This window comes from Gracilinanus agilis, chromosome 2 (assembly GCF_016433145.1).
Source record: "Gracilinanus agilis isolate LMUSP501 chromosome 2, AgileGrace, whole genome shotgun sequence".
NCBI lineage: Eukaryota > Metazoa > Chordata > Mammalia > Didelphimorphia > Didelphidae > Gracilinanus > Gracilinanus agilis.
Window position 1 is genome coordinate 199,116,801 of NC_058131.1, and position 27,112 is coordinate 199,143,912.

The 27,112-nt window shown below is 35.9% G+C and overlaps 1 protein-coding gene across 1 annotated transcript in view; it reads left to right on the plus strand.

Annotated features, from left to right (window-relative positions):
- The window catches only part of TPO (thyroid peroxidase), a 229,982-nt gene that overhangs the window by 97,550 nt on the left and 105,320 nt on the right, over window positions 1–27,112 (plus strand). Inside the window, exons 7-8 of the mRNA XM_044659561.1 lie at window positions 18,224–18,482; window positions 21,133–21,303. Coding sequence (XP_044515496.1) covers window positions 18,224–18,482; window positions 21,133–21,303 — 430 coding nt within the window. The remainder of the gene's footprint in view (window positions 1–18,223; window positions 18,483–21,132; window positions 21,304–27,112) is intronic.

The following is a 27,112-nucleotide window of genomic DNA, read 5'->3' on the forward strand; positions in this document are numbered from 1 at the left end:
TGGAAGATTGGTAAGGGTGGGCAATGGGGGTCAAGTGACTTGCCCAGGGTCACACAGCTGGGAAGTGGCTGAGGCCGGGTTTGAACCTAGGACCTCCTGTCTCTAGGCCTGACTCTCACTCCACTGAGCTACCCAGCTGCCCCTTTTCTCTTTATTTTTAAAAATTAAGAGAAACAGAGTTTGTCTTCCTAAATCCACCACCCAAATGAAGACAAGACAAAAAAAACAAATTTCTTTTAACAAATATACAGTCAAGCAAAAATATATTCCCCCAATGACTATACACACAAAAAAAACCCCAACATATGTTTTATTCAACATTCCAAATATATCACTTTTCTGTCATGGATAGTTTGTTTTGTCATTGATTCCAAGAGGCAATTTGAACTCAGGTTTTCTGGGCTCTAAATCTAACACTCTATTCTATAAATCATATTGGTTTTAATTACTTTTGAGTTGCTACATAAATATGAGCCATTATCATTCAAAGAGCAGATCAAGTGCCATTTCTCTACATTTTTCTCCTGTATAGTGATTTTTAATTTATAAACACCTAAGTGCCTTCTGTGTTCAATACCATATGCTAGGATCTGTGTAGACATAAAGTTGATATAAAACAGGGCCTTGACCTTGTGGAATTAATGATGATAGTATCAGCATATATTTTTTCATAGTATACTATCAAAGAAATAGTATAAGATAACTACAAACTACATTATCTTATGCAAAAGTTCTTTAGGGGATACTATGATACAGACTAGATAATCTCTATCATCCCTGGCACATAGTTGGTGCTTTAAAATACATATCCTACATTTCCCAGAACAAACATAGAATTATATAGTTATAACTAGAATGAACATGATGGCTATGTAATCCGTTTTAAGAATCAAGAAATTGAGACTCAGAAAGTTAGTAAATTGTCCCATATCACAGAATGATCATTCAACCCCAGAGTTTCTAATTCTAAAACTTTCTCTAAGATCTTCACTTCCTCTTTCCCCATACCATGAATGCACTTTAATGTAATAAATATTTATTAAGGACCTAATTTGTACAGGTTCCATTGTTGCCTATTAGTGAATAAAAAGACAAAAAATAAGCAATATTTACCCTCACCCAGGATCTTATGTTCTATTAAAAACCAGGTAATCAATCATTTTAGAGCAGAGGAAATAAAGGGAATGAACACTTTAAAAAATGGACTGATTAGGAATGTTTTCACAGATAATTGAATTTGAGTTGAATTTTGAAGGAAGCAAAGGATTCTAAGAATTAGACAAAGGAAGAGTGCAATTCAAGAATGGGAAAATGTTTGTGAGAATGCACAGAGGCAATAGATGGAATATTTTATCTTGGAAAAGGATCTTTGAGTATTAAATTTGTTCTTAAAATAAATATTTCAATCCTATGGAGTTTGTCCAACTTCCAAATATTGCAGAAGTCATTAATAGAAGCACACATCTTTATTCTTACATCATAATAACAAAATGGTAAATAATAACAATAATATTAAGGACGATTTGGGCAGTTAGGTATATAGAGTGCCTAGCCTGGAGTCAGGAATATTAATCTTCCTAAGTTAAAATCTGGCCCCAGATACTTAACCAGCTCTAGGACTGTGGACAAGTCACTTTACCCTGTTTGTATCAGTTTCATGACCTACAAAATGAGCTAGAAAATGAAATAGCAAAGTAATCCTCTTTGCCAAGAAAACCACAAATAAAGTCATAAAGAACTAGACACAACTAAAACAACTGAACAAAGACTATTGGACTTTTTGAAAACTTAAGAATTTCCTTTGTAAGAAATGGATTCAAGAACAAAAATGAAATTACTTCATAAGAAATTTGCATTCCACTAGATGAAAAAGAATTGTAGATACTAATATGGAATTTTGAAGTTATGCCAAGTGTGTGGCTTACATGGTTTCATTCAGTCCTCACAACAACACTATTAGGAAGGTGAGAAAAGGATCATCAAAATTCTACAGATGAGAAAACTGAAGTTTGGGATAGTACCTCCCCACCTCCAAGTGAGAAGAAGAGCCCAACTTAAAATGAAGTTCAAAATCAGGAAATAGGCTATAAAAATGAGCAAACAACAACAATTTAACATGATCATTAAAGTACTACAGAAGCAGAGCAGACCAGGATATTAACTTGGAAGAGGGCATTAATGTGGAAAGAGCTACAAAAAAGCCTCAAAGAAAAATGCTAATTGGACCAAAGACCAATAAGAAGCCTTGGAAGAGTTAAAGAAAGCTTTAAGAGTGGTAGAGGATGGGACAGCTGGGTGGCTCAGTGGATTGAGAGTCAGGCCCAGAGGCAGGAGGTTCTGGGCTCCAATTTGACCTCAGATACTTCCTAGCTATGTGACCCTGGGCAAGTCACTTAACCCCTATTTTCTAGCCCTTACCACTCTTCTGCCTTGGAACCAGTACACAGTAGTGATTCCAAATCAGAAGGTAAGGGTTTAAAAAAAAAGATAAAAAGGGAAACTAAATTGTGCTAAAAAGTACCATAGACAATGAAGCTATGTTAAAAGTTTTCACAGAAAATTTCTCTGATAAAGCTTCATTTATCAAATACATGAGAAACTAAGCCAAATTTATAAAAATAAGTCATTCCCCAAGAATATATGATCAAAGGACATGAACAGTAAGTTTTCAGAAGGAGAAATCAAAGCTATCCATTGGCATATTTAAAAAAGTTCTAAATCATTATTTGTTAATAAATACAAATTAAAACTACTCTGAGGTAATACCTCACACCTATCAGATATAAGAAATGCTGGAGGTGATGAGGGAAAACAGGTACACTACTAAATTATTAGTGGAGTTGTGAAATGATTTAAAAATTCTGGAAAATAATTTGGAACTACACTCAAAGCGATACAAAATTGTGCATATCTTTTGATTTAGAAATACCTTTACTAAGTCCATACTCCAAAGAATTCAAAGGAAAAAAGAAAATCACTGATATGCACAAAAATATTTATATCAGCTCTTCCTATCATGGCAAGGAATTGGAAACTGAAATATTCATCAATTGGGGAATATGAACAAGTTGTGAAATATGACTGTGATGGAGTATTATTGTGCTATAAGAAATGATGAGGAAGATAGTTTCAGAAGAAAAAACACATGGCAAGACCTACATGAACTGTTACAAAATGAAGTGAGCAAGAGTAGGAGGAGATCATTGTAACAGTAACAGCAATATTTTTAGTAATGATTTGCTATGAAAAAATACTTGGCTTCTCTGATCAATACAATGACCCAACACAATTCTGAAGGGCTACATGAAAAAAATGCTGTCCATCTCCAGAGAAAGAACTAATGAACTCTAAGTACAAATTTAGGTATTATTTTCTCATTTTATTGTTTTTGTGTCATCTGGCTAATATGGAAATATATGTTTTGCATGATTTCACATATATAATTGTTATTCTTTTCTTGCCTTCTCAAAAACTGGGGGAATATTGGGAGAGAGAGAATATGGAACTTAAAATTTAAAAAGAAAAGAATGTTAAAAATAAATGATAATATTTTTAAGAAAAAAAAGAAAAATGAGTGGCCTCAATTACATCATAATTGAATATTTGTAGCTATAAAAAGGGCATTAGAAGTCATCTTGCCCAACCTCATTTTCTGGATGAATCACTGGAGTTCACAGAGGTTTAGTGACTTGCTCAAGGTCCTAATGTTGAGATGCAAACCTAGATTCTCTAACTCCAAATTCAGTGTTGTTTTTGCAGTACTATACTGCCTCAGTGGATGTAAAAACTTCCTTCCATCTCTAAAGTCTATGAACTTCTTTTCTTTTCATTTCATATGGGTTAGTCAAGAACTATCTATAATCACCAATTATATACAAGGTAATGTACTAAGCACTGAGATACAAAAGGCATAAGGCAGTCTCTACTCTCAAGGAGTTTAGAGTCTAATGGGATATTCATTATAAAAACAATAATGTATAAACAAAACATTTAAAAGCATAAATTGGAAAATATAATTAGAGCACTGGCTAAATTCAAAGAGGAACAGAAAAGCCTTCTTGAAGAAGGTAGGATTATAACTGGAACTTGAAGGAGACCAGGGAAGTCAGGATCCAGAGATGAACAGGGAAGAAATTCTAGGTAGGGAGTACAACCAGTAAAAAAAAGCCTGGAATATAGAGTTGGAATGTCTTATGGGAGGAGCAGAAAGGAGGTGAATGTCATTGAATCACTGTATATGGGGTTTGGGAAGTGGAGTAAAATGACGGAAGACTTGAAAAGTAGGAGGGGAACAGGTGGTAAAGGGCTCTAAATTGCCAAATAGATGGTTTTATATTGGATCTTGGAGGTAAAAGAGAACCACTAGAGTTGATTGAATGGGAGGCGGGGAGTGATATGTATTACATATGACAAGTTTGTAAGCCAATTCTAAGCTTAAAGTTGGAAGGGAATTTATAGACCATCTAATTAAATTCCTTTATTTTAAAGATGAAGGAAATTAAATCTGTGGAGATAAATAATTGTCCCAGTTCACATGGATAGTAAATAGCAGAGATGGTTTGGAACACATATTTTTTTACCTAAATCCAGTGTTCAGATGAGCTTTAATATCTTTTTCAGCTCAAATTTCTATGGGTATTTACATATTTTAACAGAAAAGCTCACAAATGGAATAATCTACATTTAAGTCTAGATGATGAAGGAAATGGTAAAACAGTAAAACATGCTTTTTTCCAAACTGTCAAGGTCAAACACAGAAAATTCAATCAAGATATGGTGTAATTATTTTAAAGAGCCTTAGTTGGCTATTTGCAAGTGGCTGACTTTGGGGATTAGTGGTGATATGCCAACCTTTAATACCAAATTCCCTCTTACTTTCCTTTGACACAATATATACGATACCCTCCTCTGGGATAGGAAGTTAAATCCCTGGTAAGCTAGAGATGGAAGAGTTGTCACAAATTGAGTTTACAGTTAATCTCAACACTGGCTCTTTGTCTTAGATGTATAAGAGTTGTCTGTTTTCCTTCCATTTAATGAGATGAAACCAATAAGTGTCGAGTGAGAATATTAAAGATCAAAATGTTGCTGCTCATGCTAAGAATATATAAAAAAAAAACATTAACATTTTTGAGAGGTTGAGAGGAAGCTCAAAACATTTGCCCTTGTAAATTGTGTCCCACCTTTCTGCGTGCGGCACCATCTGCATTACAAAGTCACAACAGTACTCTCTTAGCTGACTTATGATTAGAGAAATCCATTAGAGTTCTGCGGCAGGAGGCAGGGGTTGAGGTCTGGATATTTGCACAGATCCAAGTTTGGACAGGTTGTGCTAAACAATATAGAACCAATGTCGCAAATTTAAAATTTCTGTGACAACAAATGAGTAAATATTTCTTAATGACCTACTATAGTTATATGCTAGGCACTGTACTAGGCCCTAAAGATGCAAATGCAGTAAATGAATAATCCTTATTTGCAGGGAATTTCTGAAAATTATGAATTTTAAGGAAGTCAGCACACACAAAAGTTAGTGTTTGTTTTATTTAGATTAAGCAATAGATTTCATTAGTGAAAAATGCTTTTGGTGAAAATTCTAACAATGCAAATCTGTGTCTGCTCTGCAAATTTGTTATCTTGGAAAGTTGCTTGGGGCTCTGAGAATTCAATAATCTAGAGTTAGATAGTCATTGTGTGTCACAGGTGGGAATTGAACCTAGGTCTTCTGATTCTGAGACTATCTCTATATACTATTCCACACTGATTTTAATTAACTTTTTTAAACTATCAATTAAGTAAGATAGTTTAGGATTTTTTTTTAAATCCTGTTATTTCAATTTATAAAAGTTGGCTTTTGTGCTTCAATGAAAATGTCTCACAGAATGTTCAAGACATTTCCTGGATATCCTTTTGATAAGTCTCAGAGTTAGAGCTGAAAGGGAACTTAGAGGTCACGGAGTCTAAATCTTTCATATGAGGTTCACAGGCAGGAAGTAACTTGCCCAGCGTTACACAGTCCATAAGTTTATAATAGGGCAGGTAGGTGGAATATTGGACAGATTGGTGGACCAGGAGTCAGGAAAACCTGAGTTTGAATTCAGACTCACACTTACAAGCTCTATGATCATGGACAAGTGACTTAATCTTGTTGTGCCTCAATTTCCTAATCTATAAATTGAGGTTAATAATCATGCCCATCTCCCAGGGATACTGCAAGGATCAAATGAGATCAAAATGAGATAATACTTGCAAAGTTTTTAGTCCATTGTCTTACTACATAATACGTGTTTAAGTAAATACTTGTTCCCTTTTCTGTGGGTTTTTCTGTTTATTATTTTATCTATATGTGCAAACCTGCAGTGAAGTACTTATACTTCAAGAAGAACAAGAAAAATATCAGTCACATAGATAATAGAATAAAAACTTAACTAGATCCATGATCTCAATATGAATTGGTAACTTTCCTACCCATAGACAACCTATCCATGTGTCTCATCCATCCAATATGATTCTTACACATCTTCCCATAATCTTCCTATAGTAGACCTACCCCATACCTTAAGGACTGTCCTCAGGAGTTTTTAATAATTCATGGATGCCAAAGCTATGTGTAGGCTGATGTTTTCCAGTTGATTATTATCCCCTCCATTGCTACCTCACTGCCCTTCTTGTTTCTCTGGTCATATATGTCTTTGGTGTTTTCTTTTATGCCATTTCTTACATGTAATAGATCATCACAATATCCTGCAGCTGAATTATACCCACAACAAATCTTTCCATTACTTTTTGATTTTTCTGTTATCTCAATTCTTCTGAGACTACCAAGTCTTATAATTTTCAATCATCTTCCAACACTTCAAGAAGGATGTTTAAAAAACATGATTTTTTGTGGAAAAGAACATTTTGGAATCATAGAAAGCACTACAGGTTCCCAAATAGCATTCAGCCTATTCTCTACCACTTGCTCAAATCTGGACTCTGTTTATAATTGATCTCTAGTGCTGATACAATGTAAGATTTAAATTAATATCAATAACTCCAAGTATTATATTTTATAAATTTTATTAATAATCACTTGAAGTAGAAAGAAAATAAACTAAAAGAAATAGAAGTTCAAACCTATTATCTAACAAAAAGTAAACCCACATGTGTAGATTCTCCTGCCTGGCATAAAGCCTGCTTTCCCAGCTTGATCAGGGAAAAAAGAGGGAGTGGTGGGGTCACACACAAACTTTATCTCCAAAACGTCAGGCTCTAACATGAGAATGATGAAAGTGGGAACTGGGATTTAGAGTTCTGGGGAGCAGATTCTAATTACACAACAAGATACCTATTTATCCACCTGTGTCACAATCTGGACAATATTTAGTCATCATTCACTTTTTTTTTGAAGGATTGACCCGTCTCATTGCTATGGAGTGGTCTTCTCAAAGAGGAGGACTCATGGTATTTTGGGACTCAATATACTTAGCATAAATGTCATATCATCCCTAGAATGGGACATCTGGAAAATGTCTTCTGTAGAGAATTCATCTTCCATTTGAAATGTGTCCAGGATCTTCTAAATGAGAGAACCTTTGATATATGGTTGCATACCTTACTCCCAATTCTCACACACTATTGTCCAAAGTAGCTTTCTTTCTGTTCCACCCATGCAGCATCCTCTCATCACCATAACTTTGCACTGAAAATATCCAATGTCTATTTTATTGGGGAAATATCCTACTATCTTCTGAATGAAATTCACTTTCTTCTCAATTCTCCTTCTTAGAATTTTTCATTTTAAGACTCAGCCTTATTATCATATTCAACATAAACATTTTCCACATACCTCAAGTGCTAGTTTTTCCATCACTATACTGCATTTAATTGCCTTTATTTATATTTATTTTTTGTGTATGCCCTCTCAGCCATAATGTAAGCTTATTGAGAGCAGGGACTACTTTCACTTTTTTTCTCATTCATGCATAGTGCCTGAAACATAGTAAATACTAAATAAACATTGGGTGTTTACTTATTTTAAAAAAATTACATGTATTTACAATCTGTCCCTTTCACTGCTCTTCTACAAATAAAAAGATAATAAAACCCTCATCATAAATGTGAGTGGTTCAGCTAAATAAATTCCTACATTGGCTATATCTAAAAATTATGAATAATAAATGGATTTTGATTGGCATGTATATGATAGATAGGCAGATATAGATATATACTTGCTCTGTTTTCACTCTATTGATACACAAAGAATCATTGAACAAGGTTATCACTATGAATTTATTCATGTAGGAATTTTATATGATCTAATCATATTCATGGGAGGTACCTTTTACAGGAGAGATTTTAAACCTGGATTTTATTCTACTGAGTCAAATGTGTTTTTATTGTCTATAAGCAATAAATATGGTAGAGTCTTATGTCAGTTACACAATAAATTAACTATGAATATATATTCTGGTATATAGTCTATAAAAGTTTCCCTGTTGTCTCCTCATATTCTCATCAAGCATATTCTTAGCATATGCATAGAGCACATGATTTATAGAGAAAAGAAAGTTGGCACATAGTACTTGCTGATTTTATTTTGTCATCATAAAAAATAACTTTTAAAATACTTCTGCCCATAACCACTTCCATTCTTTTGGAGTGTTCATCTTTGAAATATATTGAAAGAGGTCAGCTAGGTGGCTCAGTGGATTGAGAGCCAGACTCAGAGATGGGAGGTGTGACCCTGGAAAAGTCACTTAACCTTCATTGCCTAGCCCTTACCACTCTTCTGCCTTAGAACCAACAGTATTGGTTCTAAGACAGAATGTAAGGATTAAAAAAAATATTTTGAAAACCAATAACTGAAACCCTAGGGGTATCTTCTATTTATATATTGTTCTATTTTAATTTATATATTATATAATCTATTTATATTATATATACATATATATAATATCTATATTATATATTTATGTAACAGGAAGTTTGGGTCAACCCTTATGACCAGTCTCAAAAGGGTAATCACCTATCTCTATTAGCCACTAGACATTTTCCTTTAGGCATTTCTATCCTAGGTTCAAAAACAATGAAGAGACATGCTCTGATATTTTCATATTATTTACTAAAGTTGTAAACATATTTCTCAATACTGGATCAATTTTGAAGGCCCTCCCCAGTTTGTTAAATATTATTTATTAAATAAACTGGAAAACATTTCTTCCAATTAGTTTTTACTTATCTATCTATATGTATCAAATCCTCCCAACTACTAAACTTAAAAAGCTTCATTTGCAACATGCTATACAATTTATTAACTATAATAAATAATAAAATAGAGATGTGATTGCTTACAGCATATCAAGGGTGGAAAAAATCACAGCCAAATCATCTTCACTCATAATTTCAGAGACTGACTTCCCTTCTCTTCTAGAAACAAAATCCTACTCTTCAGCTTTATCAGGATAGCTGACAGCCTTTCAAAAATTGTCTTTATCATATTTCTTTGCAATATAAGAGTTAAAAGAGTTTTCCCAAAAGAGAAGTTCCTTCATCCTCTTTCTTTTTTCTTCTCCTCAGTCTTCCTCAATATACAACAGGTAGATCTCCCAAAAGATATAAAGAAGCTGCTTGTAGATTGACATTAAGTATAGATTTTCTCTTTTTATGGAAAATATAAGATTTTTGAGGCCAAGAACACTTTCTTTTTTCCCTTTGTTTCCCCAACACAGTGTCTTATATTTAATAAGCGCTCAATAAATGTTTATTAGTTGTACACGTACTTAATGAGATTAATTGTTCCCCTTAATTTCATCTTCTAATTTCTAAGCACAGAGCTTATCTTTTCTCTTCTTGAAAGTACTAAGTGCACAGTGGTAAGGAGAAGCCTGGATAAGTATGGCCGCAGCTTGGAAAAGACCTGACACAGATGGAGGCTAAAGGGGGGGAGTCCAGGCTTGGGGTTTGCCCCTGACTATCAGTCTCTTCTTCCTCTCTAGCAATTGGAGCTGGATCAGACCCTTCGATCTCTACTTCAACCTTGAGCATTTCCCTATGGAGATCAATTGCCAATTTCTTACTCTTTGGACCAGTGGATTAAATTTCTTATTTTAATATGATTTTCTCATACCATTAGTGCCAACTACTAGAAGAAGGTTCTTTCCAAGTCCAGACACCAAACTTTGTAGATTGTTGAAAGCTGCTTCTCTGAGGTGACGGGAAGTCGGGGCACCTCCATTCAGAAACATTTAAATCGCAATGTCTTCTAGTAGACTTCTATGTCAAACCTTTATTTTCAAAGTCTGCTACTCGGCTGCTCCTTTGTTGGCCAGGTTCACAGGCAGCACAAGGCCAGAATTTCTTCTTTCCCTCTTGTTCTCCCTTTGTTTTATGATTGATTCTAGGAATTGCAGGAGGACATATATTTTTCTTGGAAGTTATATTTCCCAATCAGCCAAAGGGAATAAGAATTCTGAAAACACTGCTCTTTTGAAGATGATTTTTGGTACCCAGAATGATGATCCATATTACAGCTCCTTACCTGGGAGGAGAATAGGAGGCTCTGCATGGGGAAAAGACAAGAACTCTAGTGAAATATCCTCTGAGACACTTTCAGAAGTGCGGACACACTTGATGGTTTTATAATTGTTGTTTTTTATTGAGAAATACTTTATGCTTATGAGTTGTCTGGAGGACTGAAAACACATATTCATAATGGCAATAGAGAAGTTTTGAGACCTCTAAACTAAATAGAACTAATATGGCATAACAGATAGATAACAGAGTCAGGAAGATCTGGATTTTAGTCCTGCCTCTGATATGTATTTGCAAGTATACTTATTAATCAAGGAGTTTGCCTGTGTTTCTTCACTTTAAGTACAAATTGCTGGCATCTATATAGTGCAGCGGATAGAGTACAGGGCCTGGAATCAGGAAGATTCATATTCCTGAGTTCAAATCTGATCTCAGACATTTACTAGCTGTGTGACCAGGGCAAATCACTTCACACTGTATGCCTTAATTTCCTCATCTAGAAAATGAGCTGGAGAAGGACACAGCAAAGCAATCCATTTTCTTTGCCAAGAAAACCCCAAATGGGGTCATGAAATGGCCAACGCAACTGAATTGATTCAACAACAGCAAAAAACAACTGGAACCAGTTACAAAAGTCCATTCAGGATGAACAGTAACTAAAAGTATAATAAATTCAAGCCAAAAAATCCTGAAAAGATATTTGCTTTCATCTCTATAACGAGTGCATGTTTATTTATGTGACAATGTATATGGCAGAACTTTTTTCCTACTCATGTTCTTTGATTGAAGAAAACAATTTTCCCAGAAGTTTGAGAAAAGACAAAATAAAACTATTAAACTAAATAAACCACTCTTGCTGGGGAAAAAAGCATCTTTAGTGTCTACTTCTACATTAAAAAGTACAAACTCATCCACTTGGTATTCAAGGTTCTCCACAATTTCTTTCCCTACAGAATTAATCTTATTCTATTGCCTTCCATGGAGCTTGACTTCATTCTGTGCTCCAGTCAAATCTGATTACTCTCTGTCTCTGTAATACACACTTCATTTTTCCATCTTGCTGGCTTTGCTCATACAATTCACTATGTCATGAATGTCCGCCCTCTCCATCCTTCCATGCTGAATTACTATTCATTCCTTAAGCCCCAATTCAAATGCTATCTCCTCCAAGAAACCTTCCTTAACACCACCTTTTTTTTCCCTTGTGTTTTGTATAGCATTTTATTTAGCACTTTTTTTTGGCTTCATGTATTATTACATATTATATTCAACTGTGTTATGTCCTTTATTAATCTGAGAGTTGCATGAATATAGGATTTGTGCTTTGTTTAAACATTGGATCCTACATGAAGTAGGAATGGAATGAATGTTTTCTGAATTGTTTAAGAAATTGAGTTGGGTAAAGGGAAAGATNACAGGTTCTATTTCTATTTATATATTATATAATCTATTTATATTATATATACATATATATAATATCTATATTATATATTTATGTAACAGGAAGTTTGGGTCAACCCTTATGACCAGTCTCAAAAGGGTAATCACCTATCTCTATTAGCCACTAGACATTTTCCTTTAGGCATTTCTATCCTAGGTTCAAAAACAATGAAGAGACATGCTCTGATATTTTCATATTATTTACTAAAGTTGTAAACATATTTCTCAATACTGGATCAATTTTGAAGGCCCTCCCCAGTTTGTTAAATATTATTTATTAAATAAACTGGAAAACATTTCTTCCAATTAGTTTTTACTTATCTATCTATATGTATCAAATCCTCCCAACTACTAAACTTAAAAAGCTTCATTTGCAACATGCTATACAATTTATTAACTATAATAAATAATAAAATAGAGATGTGATTGCTTACAGCATATCAAGGGTGGAAAAAATCACAGCCAAATCATCTTCACTCATAATTTCAGAGACTGACTTCCCTTCTCTTCTAGAAACAAAATCCTACTCTTCAGCTTTATCAGGATAGCTGACAGCCTTTCAAAAATTGTCTTTATCATATTTCTTTGCAATATAAGAGTTAAAAGAGTTTTCCCAAAAGAGAAGTTCCTTCATCCTCTTTCTTTTTTCTTCTCCTCAGTCTTCCTCAATATACAACAGGTAGATCTCCCAAAAGATATAAAGAAGCTGCTTGTAGATTGACATTAAGTATAGATTTTCTCTTTTTATGGAAAATATAAGATTTTTGAGGCCAAGAACACTTTCTTTTTTCCCTTTGTTTCCCCAACACAGTGTCTTATATTTAATAAGCGCTCAATAAATGTTTATTAGTTGTACACGTACTTAATGAGATTAATTGTTCCCCTTAATTTCATCTTCTAATTTCTAAGCACAGAGCTTATCTTTTCTCTTCTTGAAAGTACTAAGTGCACAGTGGTAAGGAGAAGCCTGGATAAGTATGGCCGCAGCTTGGAAAAGACCTGACACAGATGGAGGCTAAAGGGGGGGAGTCCAGGCTTGGGGTTTGCCCCTGACTATCAGTCTCTTCTTCCTCTCTAGCAATTGGAGCTGGATCAGACCCTTCGATCTCTACTTCAACCTTGAGCATTTCCCTATGGAGATCAATTGCCAATTTCTTACTCTTTGGACCAGTGGATTAAATTTCTTATTTTAATATGATTTTCTCATACCATTAGTGCCAACTACTAGAAGAAGGTTCTTTCCAAGTCCAGACACCAAACTTTGTAGATTGTTGAAAGCTGCTTCTCTGAGGTGACGGGAAGTCGGGGCACCTCCATTCAGAAACATTTAAATCGCAATGTCTTCTAGTAGACTTCTATGTCAAACCTTTATTTTCAAAGTCTGCTACTCGGCTGCTCCTTTGTTGGCCAGGTTCACAGGCAGCACAAGGCCAGAATTTCTTCTTTCCCTCTTGTTCTCCCTTTGTTTTATGATTGATTCTAGGAATTGCAGGAGGACATATATTTTTCTTGGAAGTTATATTTCCCAATCAGCCAAAGGGAATAAGAATTCTGAAAACACTGCTCTTTTGAAGATGATTTTTGGTACCCAGAATGATGATCCATATTACAGCTCCTTACCTGGGAGGAGAATAGGAGGCTCTGCATGGGGAAAAGACAAGAACTCTAGTGAAATATCCTCTGAGACACTTTCAGAAGTGCGGACACACTTGATGGTTTTATAATTGTTGTTTTTTATTGAGAAATACTTTATGCTTATGAGTTGTCTGGAGGACTGAAAACACATATTCATAATGGCAATAGAGAAGTTTTGAGACCTCTAAACTAAATAGAACTAATATGGCATAACAGATAGATAACAGAGTCAGGAAGATCTGGATTTTAGTCCTGCCTCTGATATGTATTTGCAAGTATACTTATTAATCAAGGAGTTTGCCTGTGTTTCTTCACTTTAAGTACAAATTGCTGGCATCTATATAGTGCAGCGGATAGAGTACAGGGCCTGGAATCAGGAAGATTCATATTCCTGAGTTCAAATCTGATCTCAGACATTTACTAGCTGTGTGACCAGGGCAAATCACTTCACACTGTATGCCTTAATTTCCTCATCTAGAAAATGAGCTGGAGAAGGACACAGCAAAGCAATCCATTTTCTTTGCCAAGAAAACCCCAAATGGGGTCATGAAATGGCCAACGCAACTGAATTGATTCAACAACAGCAAAAAACAACTGGAACCAGTTACAAAAGTCCATTCAGGATGAACAGTAACTAAAAGTATAATAAATTCAAGCCAAAAAATCCTGAAAAGATATTTGCTTTCATCTCTATAACGAGTGCATGTTTATTTATGTGACAATGTATATGGCAGAACTTTTTTCCTACTCATGTTCTTTGATTGAAGAAAACAATTTTCCCAGAAGTTTGAGAAAAGACAAAATAAAACTATTAAACTAAATAAACCACTCTTGCTGGGGAAAAAAGCATCTTTAGTGTCTACTTCTACATTAAAAAGTACAAACTCATCCACTTGGTATTCAAGGTTCTCCACAATTTCTTTCCCTACAGAATTAATCTTATTCTATTGCCTTCCATGGAGCTTGACTTCATTCTGTGCTCCAGTCAAATCTGATTACTCTCTGTCTCTGTAATACACACTTCATTTTTCCATCTTGCTGGCTTTGCTCATACAATTCACTATGTCATGAATGTCCGCCCTCTCCATCCTTCCATGCTGAATTACTATTCATTCCTTAAGCCCCAATTCAAATGCTATCTCCTCCAAGAAACCTTCCTTAACACCACCTTTTTTTTCCCTTGTGTTTTGTATAGCATTTTATTTAGCACTTTTTTTTGGCTTCATGTATTATTACATATTATATTCAACTGTGTTATGTCCTTTATTAATCTGAGAGTTGCATGAATATAGGATTTGTGCTTTGTTTAAACATTGGATCCTACATGAAGTAGGAATGGAATGAATGTTTTCTGAATTGTTTAAGAAATTGAGTTGGGTAAAGGGAAAGATCACTATGTCTATGAATTAACAAGTTGTTTTGTTCATTTTTTTCTCCATTGAATTTCCTGTGGTCTTCTAATAAGACCAGAATAAGCCAATGATTCAATTCACTTGGTGGAAAAATCAGTCAGTGTGCTAAAGGCATTTTTCACTCTTCTGCGCTTTGCTAGAGCTTCACATTCTGCTGATACATCCTCAACTGATTATAGTAAATGGCATCAGAAGTAGATTTTTTTTAGTTGAATGGGCTGGAAAAAAATGCTTACAATTCTTTGATGTAAATGGTGCAATGGGTTGTTTGGCTAAAAAATTAGCAGGTCTTTGTTGCATTGAATAGGTTCACTCTGAAATAATCCTTTCTTTTTGTAGACAAGGGGTCACCTTTGTTGTGTGATTTCCATATTTTTCAGTGGCTTTACTTTGTTCTCCTTTTCACTTTCCTTTATAATAAGATGATCCACCATTGATTCATTCTTCACAGAACTGAATGTTTCCAAGGCATTATAGCTTCGTCTGCTATGGACAGTTGGTGACTGAATTCAACAGGAAAATAGAGCTTCCTTTTCTTGTATTCAGGAAAGCACTTATATCTGGCTTGCCAGCAAACCTCTCAAAATAATGTGTCTGGTTGTTAGAGGTGAAAAAAAAACAAGAATTCTCCAATCACGAAACATGAGCCCCACAGTTAAGGACCAATTATGTGAAGACATCCATAAAACAATCTGGTGTTTGGCACAGCTAGAGTTCCTTATTTAAAAGTAAACTGAATGTGGATTATTTTTTTTATTTTCTGGTGGCAAACTATTTAGCACGAGAAGTATAAAATTTGTACATCTTATATTTTCTTCAGAAGGATTACACTAAAATTAAATTGAGAACAAAACTTTAATTGTACACAGTTGAATGTTATGAAAAATAGACCACTCCTTGATTTATTTTAACATATACATATTTTTATTAACCCAACAACAATTCTATTTACATTGTACCCAAGACGAGGTTGGGGAATGCCAGATCTGTTATTTCATTGATATTCATTTCTTCCCTCATTAGAACTAATTACTAATTGGAATTAGTTTCTTTCAGATAGATACCAAATTTAATTTGGTTTCATATTTGATCCAATATTTTAATTTTTTTAACTCTTCTTATATCAATTAACATAGGGAACTTTCAGATGAAGAAATTTCCTTTATAATACAGATTGACACCTCAGTAAATTTTATTCTTAAAGAGTTGTCTGGAAGACTGAAAACACATGTTCATAAAAGCAATAGAGAAGTTTTGAGACCCTTAAACAAAATAGAACTAATATGGCATAGCAGATAGACAATAGAGTCAGGAAGTTCTGGATTTTAGTCCTGCCCCTGATATGTATACCCAAGTTACTTCTCTCACTGATGCAAGCAACTAGGTTATGAAGACTTGCCAGTCTGTACAAGGGGAGGAGTTTTTCACAATAAAATTCTTCAATCATATCTAGGCATCTCCCTCTACCCTCCCCCCCAAAAAAAGACTTGATAAGGAATTATATATGTATGGAGTGTTGGGATCATTCTCCCTTTACCAATTCCCCACATGAAATATGTCTACCAGAAAGGATGGGAGAAACATAGCTATCCTTTCTTTATGTGGGACTAATAACTTGTAGATTTTCTAAAAAGATACTGGAATTATTCACCATTTCCTTCTGCAGCTCATTTTACAGATGAGGAAACTGAGGCAAACAGGGTTAAGTGACTCGTCAGGGGCCACACAGCTACTTGACTGAGACTGGATTTGAACACATGTACATGAGTCTTCCTGACTTAAGTCCCGACACCCTACTTGTTGCACCACTTAGCTGTCCGTTGCCACATGCCTGGAATCAAAAATGTGAAAAGCGACAGACTAGAATCAAATCCAGGTGTCCTGACTCACTGTTTACACTATACTAGGATGCTTCCACTGTTTATAAAGCACTTTTCTAACCACCAACCCTTTTTTATTATTATTTTATTATTATCCTCATGATTTGTTACTCTTTCAAGTCTCTTTGGTTTGGTAGTCTTTCTGAGTCCATTCCCTAATAGTCGGTCACCTTTCAGACACAATGGAGCACATCAAGAGAACTTTAGTAGAAAGATTTCAAGGAGAAGGGGACGAAGCCCCAAATTAGTCTTTACTTTTAGTTTGTTTGCTTCGTGGAATGATTGGTTTTAGAGTTGGAAAAGATATTTGAAATCATCTGAACCAATAGCTTTATTTTACAGAGAAGAAAATAAAGCCCAGGAAAAGGAAATGATTAGCCCAAAGTTTACATGTAGTACTAATTAATCAATTTATCTATTGATCTATTAGCACTTATTATCTACTATGCTTCAGGTATGATGCTTATTCAGCACATACAAAAAAAAAATGAAGCAGTTGCCACATTCAAGCAGATTGCATTCTATCAGAGGAAAATTATATGGCTAAATATACACAAAGTAAATGCCATGCAATTTTGGCTGAAAAGAGGCCCTGACATCTGGAGGCATCAGGGAAGCTTTACATAAGATGTGATATTTGAGCTGAATCTTGGAAGAAGTTAGATTCCGAACTAAGATTTAAATAGGATTTCTGATCACAAATCAGTGCATTTTCCAATTCATTTTGATTTGATTCAACAAGCATTTGTTGACTACTTAATTGTGAAGTTTAGAAAGGTGGCACAGTGGATAGAGTGCCTAATTTGGAGGCAGGATGATTTAAATTTCTGAGTTCAAATCCAGCCCCAGACATTTACTAGCTGTGTGACCCTGGACAAGTCATCTAGCTTTTTGCCTCAGTTTCCTCATCTATAAAATGAGCTGAAGAAGCAAACAAGAAAACATTCCAGTGTTTCTGTCAAGAGAACCTCAAATGGGGTCATGACACTAATTAAAACAAACATTAATTAAAACACCTGAACAACAATTATGTGTCAAAAGCTTTTGTTAAATACTAAAAATTTTAAAAGAAATATGAAATGGATCCTGCCCTCAAGAAACTTACTTTATACCAGTGGGAAGCACCATATACAAAGTGATTAGAATGGCAATTTTTTAACTCTGTACCTGATTACTTGTGTTTATATCCTGGTGATATCCACATGATATGTTTCCAAGGTGAAACGTAACATATAATACATGTCCGAGCCTCATTCTTTGTCTTGAATTTATAATATGAGGACAGCCATTCTTGTCATATCAGATTGAGCAGCCCATTAATCCCATTCTCTTTTTCTTTAGGTGATTACCCTCCGTGATTACATTCCCAAGATCCTTGGACCCAGGGCTTTTGAGCAATATGTTGGTCCATATAAAGGCTATGATCCCACTGTGAATCCAACAATATCCAACATATTTTCAACGGCTGCTTTCCGCTTTGCCCATGCAACTATCCACCCAGTGGTAAGGAGGCTTGATGAAAGATTCCAGGATCACCCAGATCTCCCAAAATTACTTTTGCATGAAGTTTTCTTTAGTCCATGGAGACTCATTAAAGAAGGTGGGGTATTTTTTTTTTTTTTTTGCCTTTGCCTTCTGGTTGCCTTCTAATGTTTCATCAATTGTACCTAATTTCATTGCAAGACCTTATACGAACATTCATTAAAATTTATTTCTAATTTCTGTGACTGGACATTGTCCAAAGAATTACTGTTTTGTGAAAGGAAATTATAATTATTGCCTAGCTTTGTGAAAACACCTGCTTTTCATTAGAACCAACTTGCCAACTAATTTTTGTCTTTTTGAATAAATAGAATGCACAATTCCAAATGTAGTTTGATTGCAAAGTATGCTACTCATCTTCATTTTGGTATTCTTTAGATAGAAATCTCTATTTAATTTTAGTACACTATAATGTCATTTTTTCATTAACAATTTTTTAACTCAGTAGTTATATCTACCACCATATGGCATTTGCTAAGTGGGTAGATTATATTTTGAATGAAATTTTTAAAGATACTTTTTTCATATTTTAAGCTGTCCCCAATCAACTGCAAGTATATATTCATTGTTTAATATCAATATTCTCTGTTAAAGTCCTACTTATGAAAAGACAGCTCTTAGGCTGTGAAAATCTGAGCATAAGTGTCTCCAAAACAATTGGCCTTTTGATAATAATGAATTTTTTGGTTTTGGTTTTGGTTTTATTTTACCACAGCTATTCATGAAGACTATCTGCACCAAAGAAGTGTACTATAATGGTAGAGCATTTATGCTAATGAAACTACAGACCTTGAAGTCTTAAATTAAAAAAAGACCTCCTTCATTACAACTTTCCTTACTTTTTTTTTTTTTTGGAGTTGGGAGGCAAAATTCTTCCCAGTCCTATTCTCCTCCATGTCTTCTTTTTAAAAAATCCTTACCTTCTGTCTTAGAATCAATTCTGTGTATTGGTTCTAAAGGTGAAAAGCTGTAAGGGCTAGGAAATGGAGATTAAGTGACTTGCCCAGGGTCACACAGGTCACACAGTGTCTAAGGCCAGATTCAAACCTAGGACCTCCCATCACTTGGTCTGTCTCTCAACCCACTGAGCTACCCAGCTACCCAGCTGCCCCACTCCCAGTGTCTTTATGATTGCCTAAGAGACACTGGGAGGCTAGTTAGAAAATGGCTATTCGCTGAAGCTTCTTGATCATGTTAAAAACATAGATAAAGCTATGTTCCGGCACCCATTTTTTTTAGAATTGGTCCATCACTCATTGACCAGAGATCCATAGAGTGCTTGGTGTCCTTGGTGATCAAGAAGCTTCAGTAGCTTTCCATTAAATCTTAGAGGAAAATATAGATACAGTTTAATGTTTCAAGTCCTTCTTAATCTGGATTCAACCTGTCTTTCCATGCTGTTTCCATATTATTTTCCTTCACATATTTTGTACCCTTGCCATTCTGATATATTTAGAGGGAGCTAAGCAGTGGATAGGATGCTGGGCCTACAGACAAGAGAGTTGATTCTCTAGAGAATACCAGAGTTCAAATTCAGTCTCAGAGACTTGCTGTGGGACTATGGGCAAGTCATTTAATCTTCATCTGCCTCAGTTTTCTCAACTGTAAAATGAATATAAAAATAATAACTATTTCCCAGGGTTGTTGTGAGGAACAAATCATATAATAATTGTAAAGCATTTAGCAAGCACTTAGCACGGTGCTTGGCACAAAGTAGGTACTTGATAGATGTTGCTTCCTTCCTTCTTTCATTCCCTTTCTTTTTGACTTGTTTTTTGGAATCTCTAACTCCCTTCCAATCTTAACCTGAGAGCCTCCTCCTTCAAAAAGACTTTCCTAATCCCTACCATCAATTTATTACTCACCTTTTTCCTACTCCTCCAAACTACTTTGTGTTTATTTTTTTTCTCCACTAGGAGGAATGTAAATTCATTGAGTGCAGGGAACATTCTATTTTTTGTCTTTGTTTCCAAAATATCTAGCATAGTTTCTGGTAAATAGTAGTCCTTTAACAAAATTTTATCCAATCAAATTTTTACTGAGAGAATTGAATTTTTGTGTGATTTCTCTTATCAAAAAAGAGTGTGTGTGTGTGTGTGTGTGTGTGTGTGAGAGAGAGAGAGAGAGAGAGAGAGAGAGAGAAAGAGATGGTGAGAGAGGGAGAGAGGAAGAGAGAGTTTAGGGCTGAGAGGATGATTTCTGTCATTGTGATCACTCTGATGCTGGGTAATTTGTGTTGAGAAAAGAGAAAAAGTGAAGTTCAGGAGTTGTATGAGTTAGTAGTGAGTTTGAGGATGAGCCATGAAATTTCTTTTCATTCGATTGGGCTCAAAATCCTAATAACAATACTATTATATGTTTTAAGATGAAGTTATTTGAATAAATTACTTTATATGAAGAGAAGACTCCTATTTTACAACAGGATCATGGATTTAGAACTGAAAGGTATCTTAGTTCATGGATACCCAGTCTAACTTTCTTATTTTAAAGATAAGGATACTAAAGCTCAGAGGCATAATGACATTTAGGTAGTCACTAAAGACATGCATTAACAAAGAAATTGCATTAAACCTGGAACTTCGGAGTATATTTAGATCCTAGCAGATACAAATCTATTAGCAACAATTAGTCTAGGGTCTGAAATGTTATATTGTCTACAGATTTCAAATGAAATAACTTCTTTTCCTCTCCATCTCCAATATGTCAAGGTGGCTTGGACCCTGTGATAAGAGGTCTTCTGGCAAGTCCAGCAAAACTGCAGATTCAGGACCAAATAATGAATGAAGAACTGACTGAAAAACTCTTTGTATTATCTGATAATGGCACTTTGGATTTAGCATCACTTGATCTGCAGAGAGGGAGGGATCATGGTCTTCCAGGTCTGTGATTGATTTCTGAATTTTATTTTGCTAATGAAAAACATGGATATGACCTCTAACTTGGTAAAAATTAATATTTTCTTAGAATTACTGATCTAAACTAAAATGTCTGAGAAACATGTGACCAATTTCTCCTTATTTCCTTACTGTGAACCATATAATACAATTTGTTAAAAAAAAATTCTTCTAGCTAGAGTCACTAGAAATTTTGGCACTTGGAACAAAAAAGAGTGAGCATTCCCTCAAATCAACTTTGTAATTCATGACAGAAAATAAAACAAGTAGTAATTAAGGTCACTTCAGTTGAGTAGTTGAGCACTTCAGCACTTTAGTTGAGGATTGCTTACTACATAGGCTTACAGAGGGGCATCATTAATAATGTTCTTAGTTGTGCTCAATTCTAGTCACTTCCTATTTTAACTATTCTTGCCTATTAAGTGCAAAAGTCTTTCGTAGTTACTAAAAACTAAGTGGTACAGTGGATAGAGTGCCAGGCTTGGAGTCAGTAACACTCATCTTCCTCAGTTTAAATCTGGCCTCACACTCAACTAGCTGTGTGACCCTGGGCAATGTTATGAGCAAGATTAGGTAGTAATTAATTAAGAATTAAGGTTCATCTAGCAGGCTGGAGCTGGTGCATTCTAGGATGGAATGAAGGAGGAGGATGTAGGTGGCTTGTGCCCTGAGAGAGAGACTCCATTAGTGGTGGGCAGACTGTTGCCAGCCCAGGGAGATCTCAGACCCTGCTTCCTGATTTCCTTGGGATCCTGAGTGGAGGTGGATTTCCAGCAAGAGGAGAAGACCTACAGAGCAGAACCAAGTAGAGGAGGAGTTTGAGACCTGGTGGACAGCACCTCAAGTTCACTCACTCTACTTGGTATCTTGGACCACCGAGGATTTTGGCATCTTGTGAACATCTTTGGAAACCTATGAGAACCTCAAAGCCACCCCTCTGTTCCATAGCTGTGCTGTTCAAGTCTGGCTGGTACCAGGCTTGAATCAGCTTCCCAGAGACTGCAGTGCTCCTTGGGCCCTGCCTGCTGGATCACTTAGATTAGAGTAGAATAAGTCCTTTCCTTGCCCTGTGGTTTTACCTTTTAGGTTTTAAGTATAGAAATCCCTTTCCCACCTTTATTTTAGTTGTACATAATTAAAACCTGTTAAAACCTTTTACCTTGCCTGGTGGATTCAAAGCCTCTGGCCCAGGGGTGACAGTTGATCAACAGTCCCTTTGTCAATTAGGAGCAGCTTAGCTGTTCTGGTCTCCCTGTCCTGGTCCTGTCTCTCCTAAACCCCAGTGTGTGTACCCACAATCATTTAGATTTATTATAACATCCCTGGTGTCTCCATTATTTATAATCTTTTCTACAGCAAGGGACTTCACCCTATTTGCCTCAGTTTCCTCATTTGTAAGATGATCTAAATAAAGAAAATGAACAGCAAACCACTTCTAGTATCTTTTCCAAGAAAACCCCAAAAGGGGCCACAAAGAGTTGGAAACAACTAAACAAGGTATTTTGATGCTTTTGAATAAGTATATCTGCTAAACTTTTGCCCTAAAATTCCTGGTTTCCTGCAAATAACATCTACCTTTCAAGCCTATTGACTCATAGATTCAGAATTTGAAAAGACCTTAGAGATCATCTAATAATCCCTATTTTCACAAATGAAGAAACCAATGCCCAAAGAGGTAAAATAATTTGCTCACTGTCCCAGGTAGTATGTAACAGAGCCTGGATTTGAATTCAGGTTCTCTGACTCTAATTCATTGCTTTTTCCCCATTACCACACTGCTTCTGTCCTATAGAGAAAAAATAGCCTGAAATATATTTAGTATCAAGATGCAATTTCTTTTTGTTGACATGCATAGTCATTTACAAACTTGGACGCTTCCAGATGAGGATGAGAAATTTGGAAACTATATTACATGTTGAAAGATATGAAAAAGTTTTACTCAGTGGAAAGAAAATTTAGATGGAATATTATCATAGACTTCAAATAATTCAGAATAATTAAATTTGAAAAAAGGATTCTTCTGGAGCTAGCTGACTCAGACAATTCTTCACATGTTCCATCCCCCCAAGACATCATCTTGAGATATCTTGACATCTGTTCTGCCATGCTATGCATATCTTCCTTCCTGTAGCCACCTTCTCTCCCACTTTCTTCTGTTTATCTTGAGAAAAATAAACAAATCCAAACTGCCACTGCTTCTGCAAAGAGTATCACAATTGGCTGTCCTTCAACTCCACTTAACATTCCTGTTGTTCATTAGACAAAAACTCTTCACAGGCTACCATCAACCCATTACACTATTTCCCCTCCTTTAGAATATAAACTCTTTAAGGACAAGGACTGAATTAGTTTTGTGTTTGTATCCCAGGCACTTGTGCCTAGCACATAGTAAGCACTTAATAAACTTTTTTCCCCATGCATTTATTAATTAGATTTTTCTGCATAGTCCCACAAGGATTAATACCTAGATGATGCAAAGAATTCTTCCTATATGAAAAAAAAATTCCTAAGAAGTAGGAAGGTGTGCAGAAGTAGAATGACCTATTTGAGGAGAGAGCAGGTTCTCCATTCTTGAAGTAGTCAAAAGACGGATTGGATAACCAGTCAATTATCTAACAAGCTTTTCTTAAGTGCCTACTATGTGTCAGGATAAGTGTTGGAATACTTGTTCAGGTCTAGACTAAGTTTCACAACTGACCTTTGGTCAGGGTTTTCTCATAGATAGAATTCCTGCACTGAATCTTTGAGGGCTTTTCTAACTCTGAATTTTTCTGATTTTATATTCTTAGAAATATATATACAAATAAATTTCTAACCCATATTATACAGGTAAGAAATGGATTAGAAATGTCATTTGACAGTAAGGTGCACAGGGAAGACCAGAAGTGTTATTTTCACACATACAGACATATGCTATATTTGTCATGCAATTTTTAATATCATCCTGTCCCCTTCATTTTCTTCATGCTGATGTGTTGTACTTAGAATACTACTGCTAGAAATCATAACCCATGTTGCTAAGATTAGTTGTGTCCTGAAATCATTTGCAAATTCTCTGATACACAGAAGGGAAAAAAAGAAAGGGGTTTGGGTCCATCTGTATAGGGCAGCCTGAAATGTTTCTTCTGCTCTGTTACTTACCAGACTTTCTTCACACCATTTCTCCTTCCTTGATTGTTGTTCCTTCTCCATCCCACCTCCTAAATTAATACATGCTTTTTTAAGGTCCAGCTCAAATGAAACTTCATCCATGAAATTTGCCTTTGTTTCCTCAGCCAACCATGGTCTCTGCCCCCTTTTAAGTCATCTCACATAATGTGTGCATGTATTCTTGTTAATAGCTGTCTGCGAATGTGAATGATGTTTTGTTTTAATGTATACGTCCTCTTTGTCACTTTTTAAAACCTTTCTCTTTCATCCAAATACAATTGAGAAGCTGCCTTCTACATGAAACTTATCCCAGTTCCTACAGATATAACTGTTCTACCTTTCCTCGGTGTTTAAAGAGCACTTTATTTGGCTCTCTCTTGCTCCCATGATTCTAAATCTTATATTGTACCTATCTGCTCATGTTACATACCTGTTCCCACCAAAATGGAAGCTCCTTGATAGCAGAGATGGTTTCTTTTTTATCTTTTGCTAAGTGCTAAGGACAATACTGTCCATTGCTGTTGTTGTTCAGGCTATTTCAGTTGTCTCCAATTCTTCACAACCATTTAGAGGTTTTCTTAGAAAACAGAGTCTGATATAAGGGTGCCATTTTGTGCCATGGTCTTCACCACCTAGATGAAACATCTCAAGATTTCTCTGAGTCTGTGGGGAAGCAAGTGACTTAACCCTCATCAAACTGAATTCTATCAGTAAAATGAGGATTATAAAAATAACAGTTATAGTACTCAAAGATTTACATAGCACTCTATTAGCGGCAGTCATATGAGGGTGATAGCAAATTTTTCTTATCCCCATTTTATATGTTAGAAAATTGTTGAGGCACGAAGAAGTTGTGACATGTTGTGTTGTTGTTTATTATTTAGTTTTTTTTAGTTGTGTTAACTTTGAAAAACACAGAACTATTAAATAGTCATAAAACTACTCTTTAATGAAGGGAAAGGGGGATGAGGGCTACCTGGCCTCTTTTGCAGAGCTGCGCCTTGTGCAGAGTCCTAGAATTGAACACTGCTTCACTCTGCTCCCTGATCCCCCTGGGAGTGCCACCACGCTAGATGAGGACTCCAAGGAACAAAGGAAATTGGGGAACTTATATACCATTTGGGAAGATCCAGGGGCTGGAAGAGATGATTGACATTATACTGACAGGATACAATCAAGCTAGAGAAAGGGATCTTAGCTAGAGGCTAGGGTGTAAGGGAAAGGGACTGCTTACACAATGGATACTAAAGGATGGTCCCTGCCCTGGTGTGTCTTCCTGGGAAAGGGTCCCTGATAGATGGGGAAGACTACTCAAGACAAAAGGGTATTTAGCATTTACCCTGGGGTCCATTATTCAGTCTGCAACAGCTAGCCTGAGATTCCCTTCAGGGTGGATTCTCAGGGGAACAAGCACTAGCTTTGGGGTCTGCAACCTACAAGCTATTTCTAAAACTTGGGGTTCATCAGATCTCACTAAGCCACAAGTTTGGGGGCTCTAGATTCCATGTCAACAGTTGTATCTGACCCTTTATGACCTCATTTAGGATTTTCTTGTTAAAGATAGTTTGCCATTTCCTTCTCCAGCTTGTTTTATAGATGAGGAAACTGAGGCAAACAGGGTGAAATATATACAGCTAGTAAATGTCTGAATCCAGATTTGAACACACAAAGAAAAGTATTCTTGACTCCAGGCCTAGCTCTCAATCTGCTGTTCCACTTAGCTGCCTGTACCTTGCATAGTACACATGTAATAAATGGAAGGAAAGAATGAAAGAAGGAAAGAAAGAAAGAAAGAAAGAAAGAAAGAAAGAAAGAAAGAAAGAAAGAAAGAAAGAAAGAAAGAAAGAAAGGGAGGGAAGGAGGGAGGGAGGGAGGGAGGGAGGGAGGGAGAAACTGTAACATGGAAAATGGCAGGGTGGAATTCCTGCAAGATACAGGGTTAAGCCTCACCCAGAATTCCAGGGGACCCCCCTGGAGAACTCTGGATGAGGGAACAGTTTGAAAGCAGTTAACAGTTGATTCTTGGGGGTTGAAGTGAGCAGGTCATGCTGCTTGCTGGTCCCAGTTTGGGGATTGCCTTGGAAGTCATCTTGGTTCAGCTCAGTGGCTTGCTAGTTTACCTGAACTAGATCTTTCTAGTAATAGCACAATTGTTATTTAGATATTTAAATATTAGAAGTGATAATTACGGGCTTGAGGACAAGCTAACTGAAAGTCAGCTACTCCCTCCTGGGGGGGAGGGGCAGTTTCTACCTAACAGTTCAGGGCTTCCCAGATCTTATCCAAATCCTGGAAACCTCTTCCCTTTCTTCCCTTCTTCTTTTATCAGTATAAACTTCAACTTTTGGGAGCAGTGCCTGTTTATTATTCTGGGGATACTTACATCCAACTTCAGCTAAGTTTCCTTCAGCTGTCTGGCCCATACAAGTTAGATTCATCTGTCCCTGATAACAACAAGACATCAAGCTTCTTCTATTGTCCCTCAGTTGAACCTGTGGGGAATATAAATTGAGAAAGTGAACATCATTAGAGATTTGCCTTGCTGAGCCTTGCCAGAGGACATCAGTCCTGCCTCCATTTCCAACTGATTCCCAACTGCTAGGTGGGGGGTGAAGAGTAAGGAGTACCTACCCCTCCCCACTCA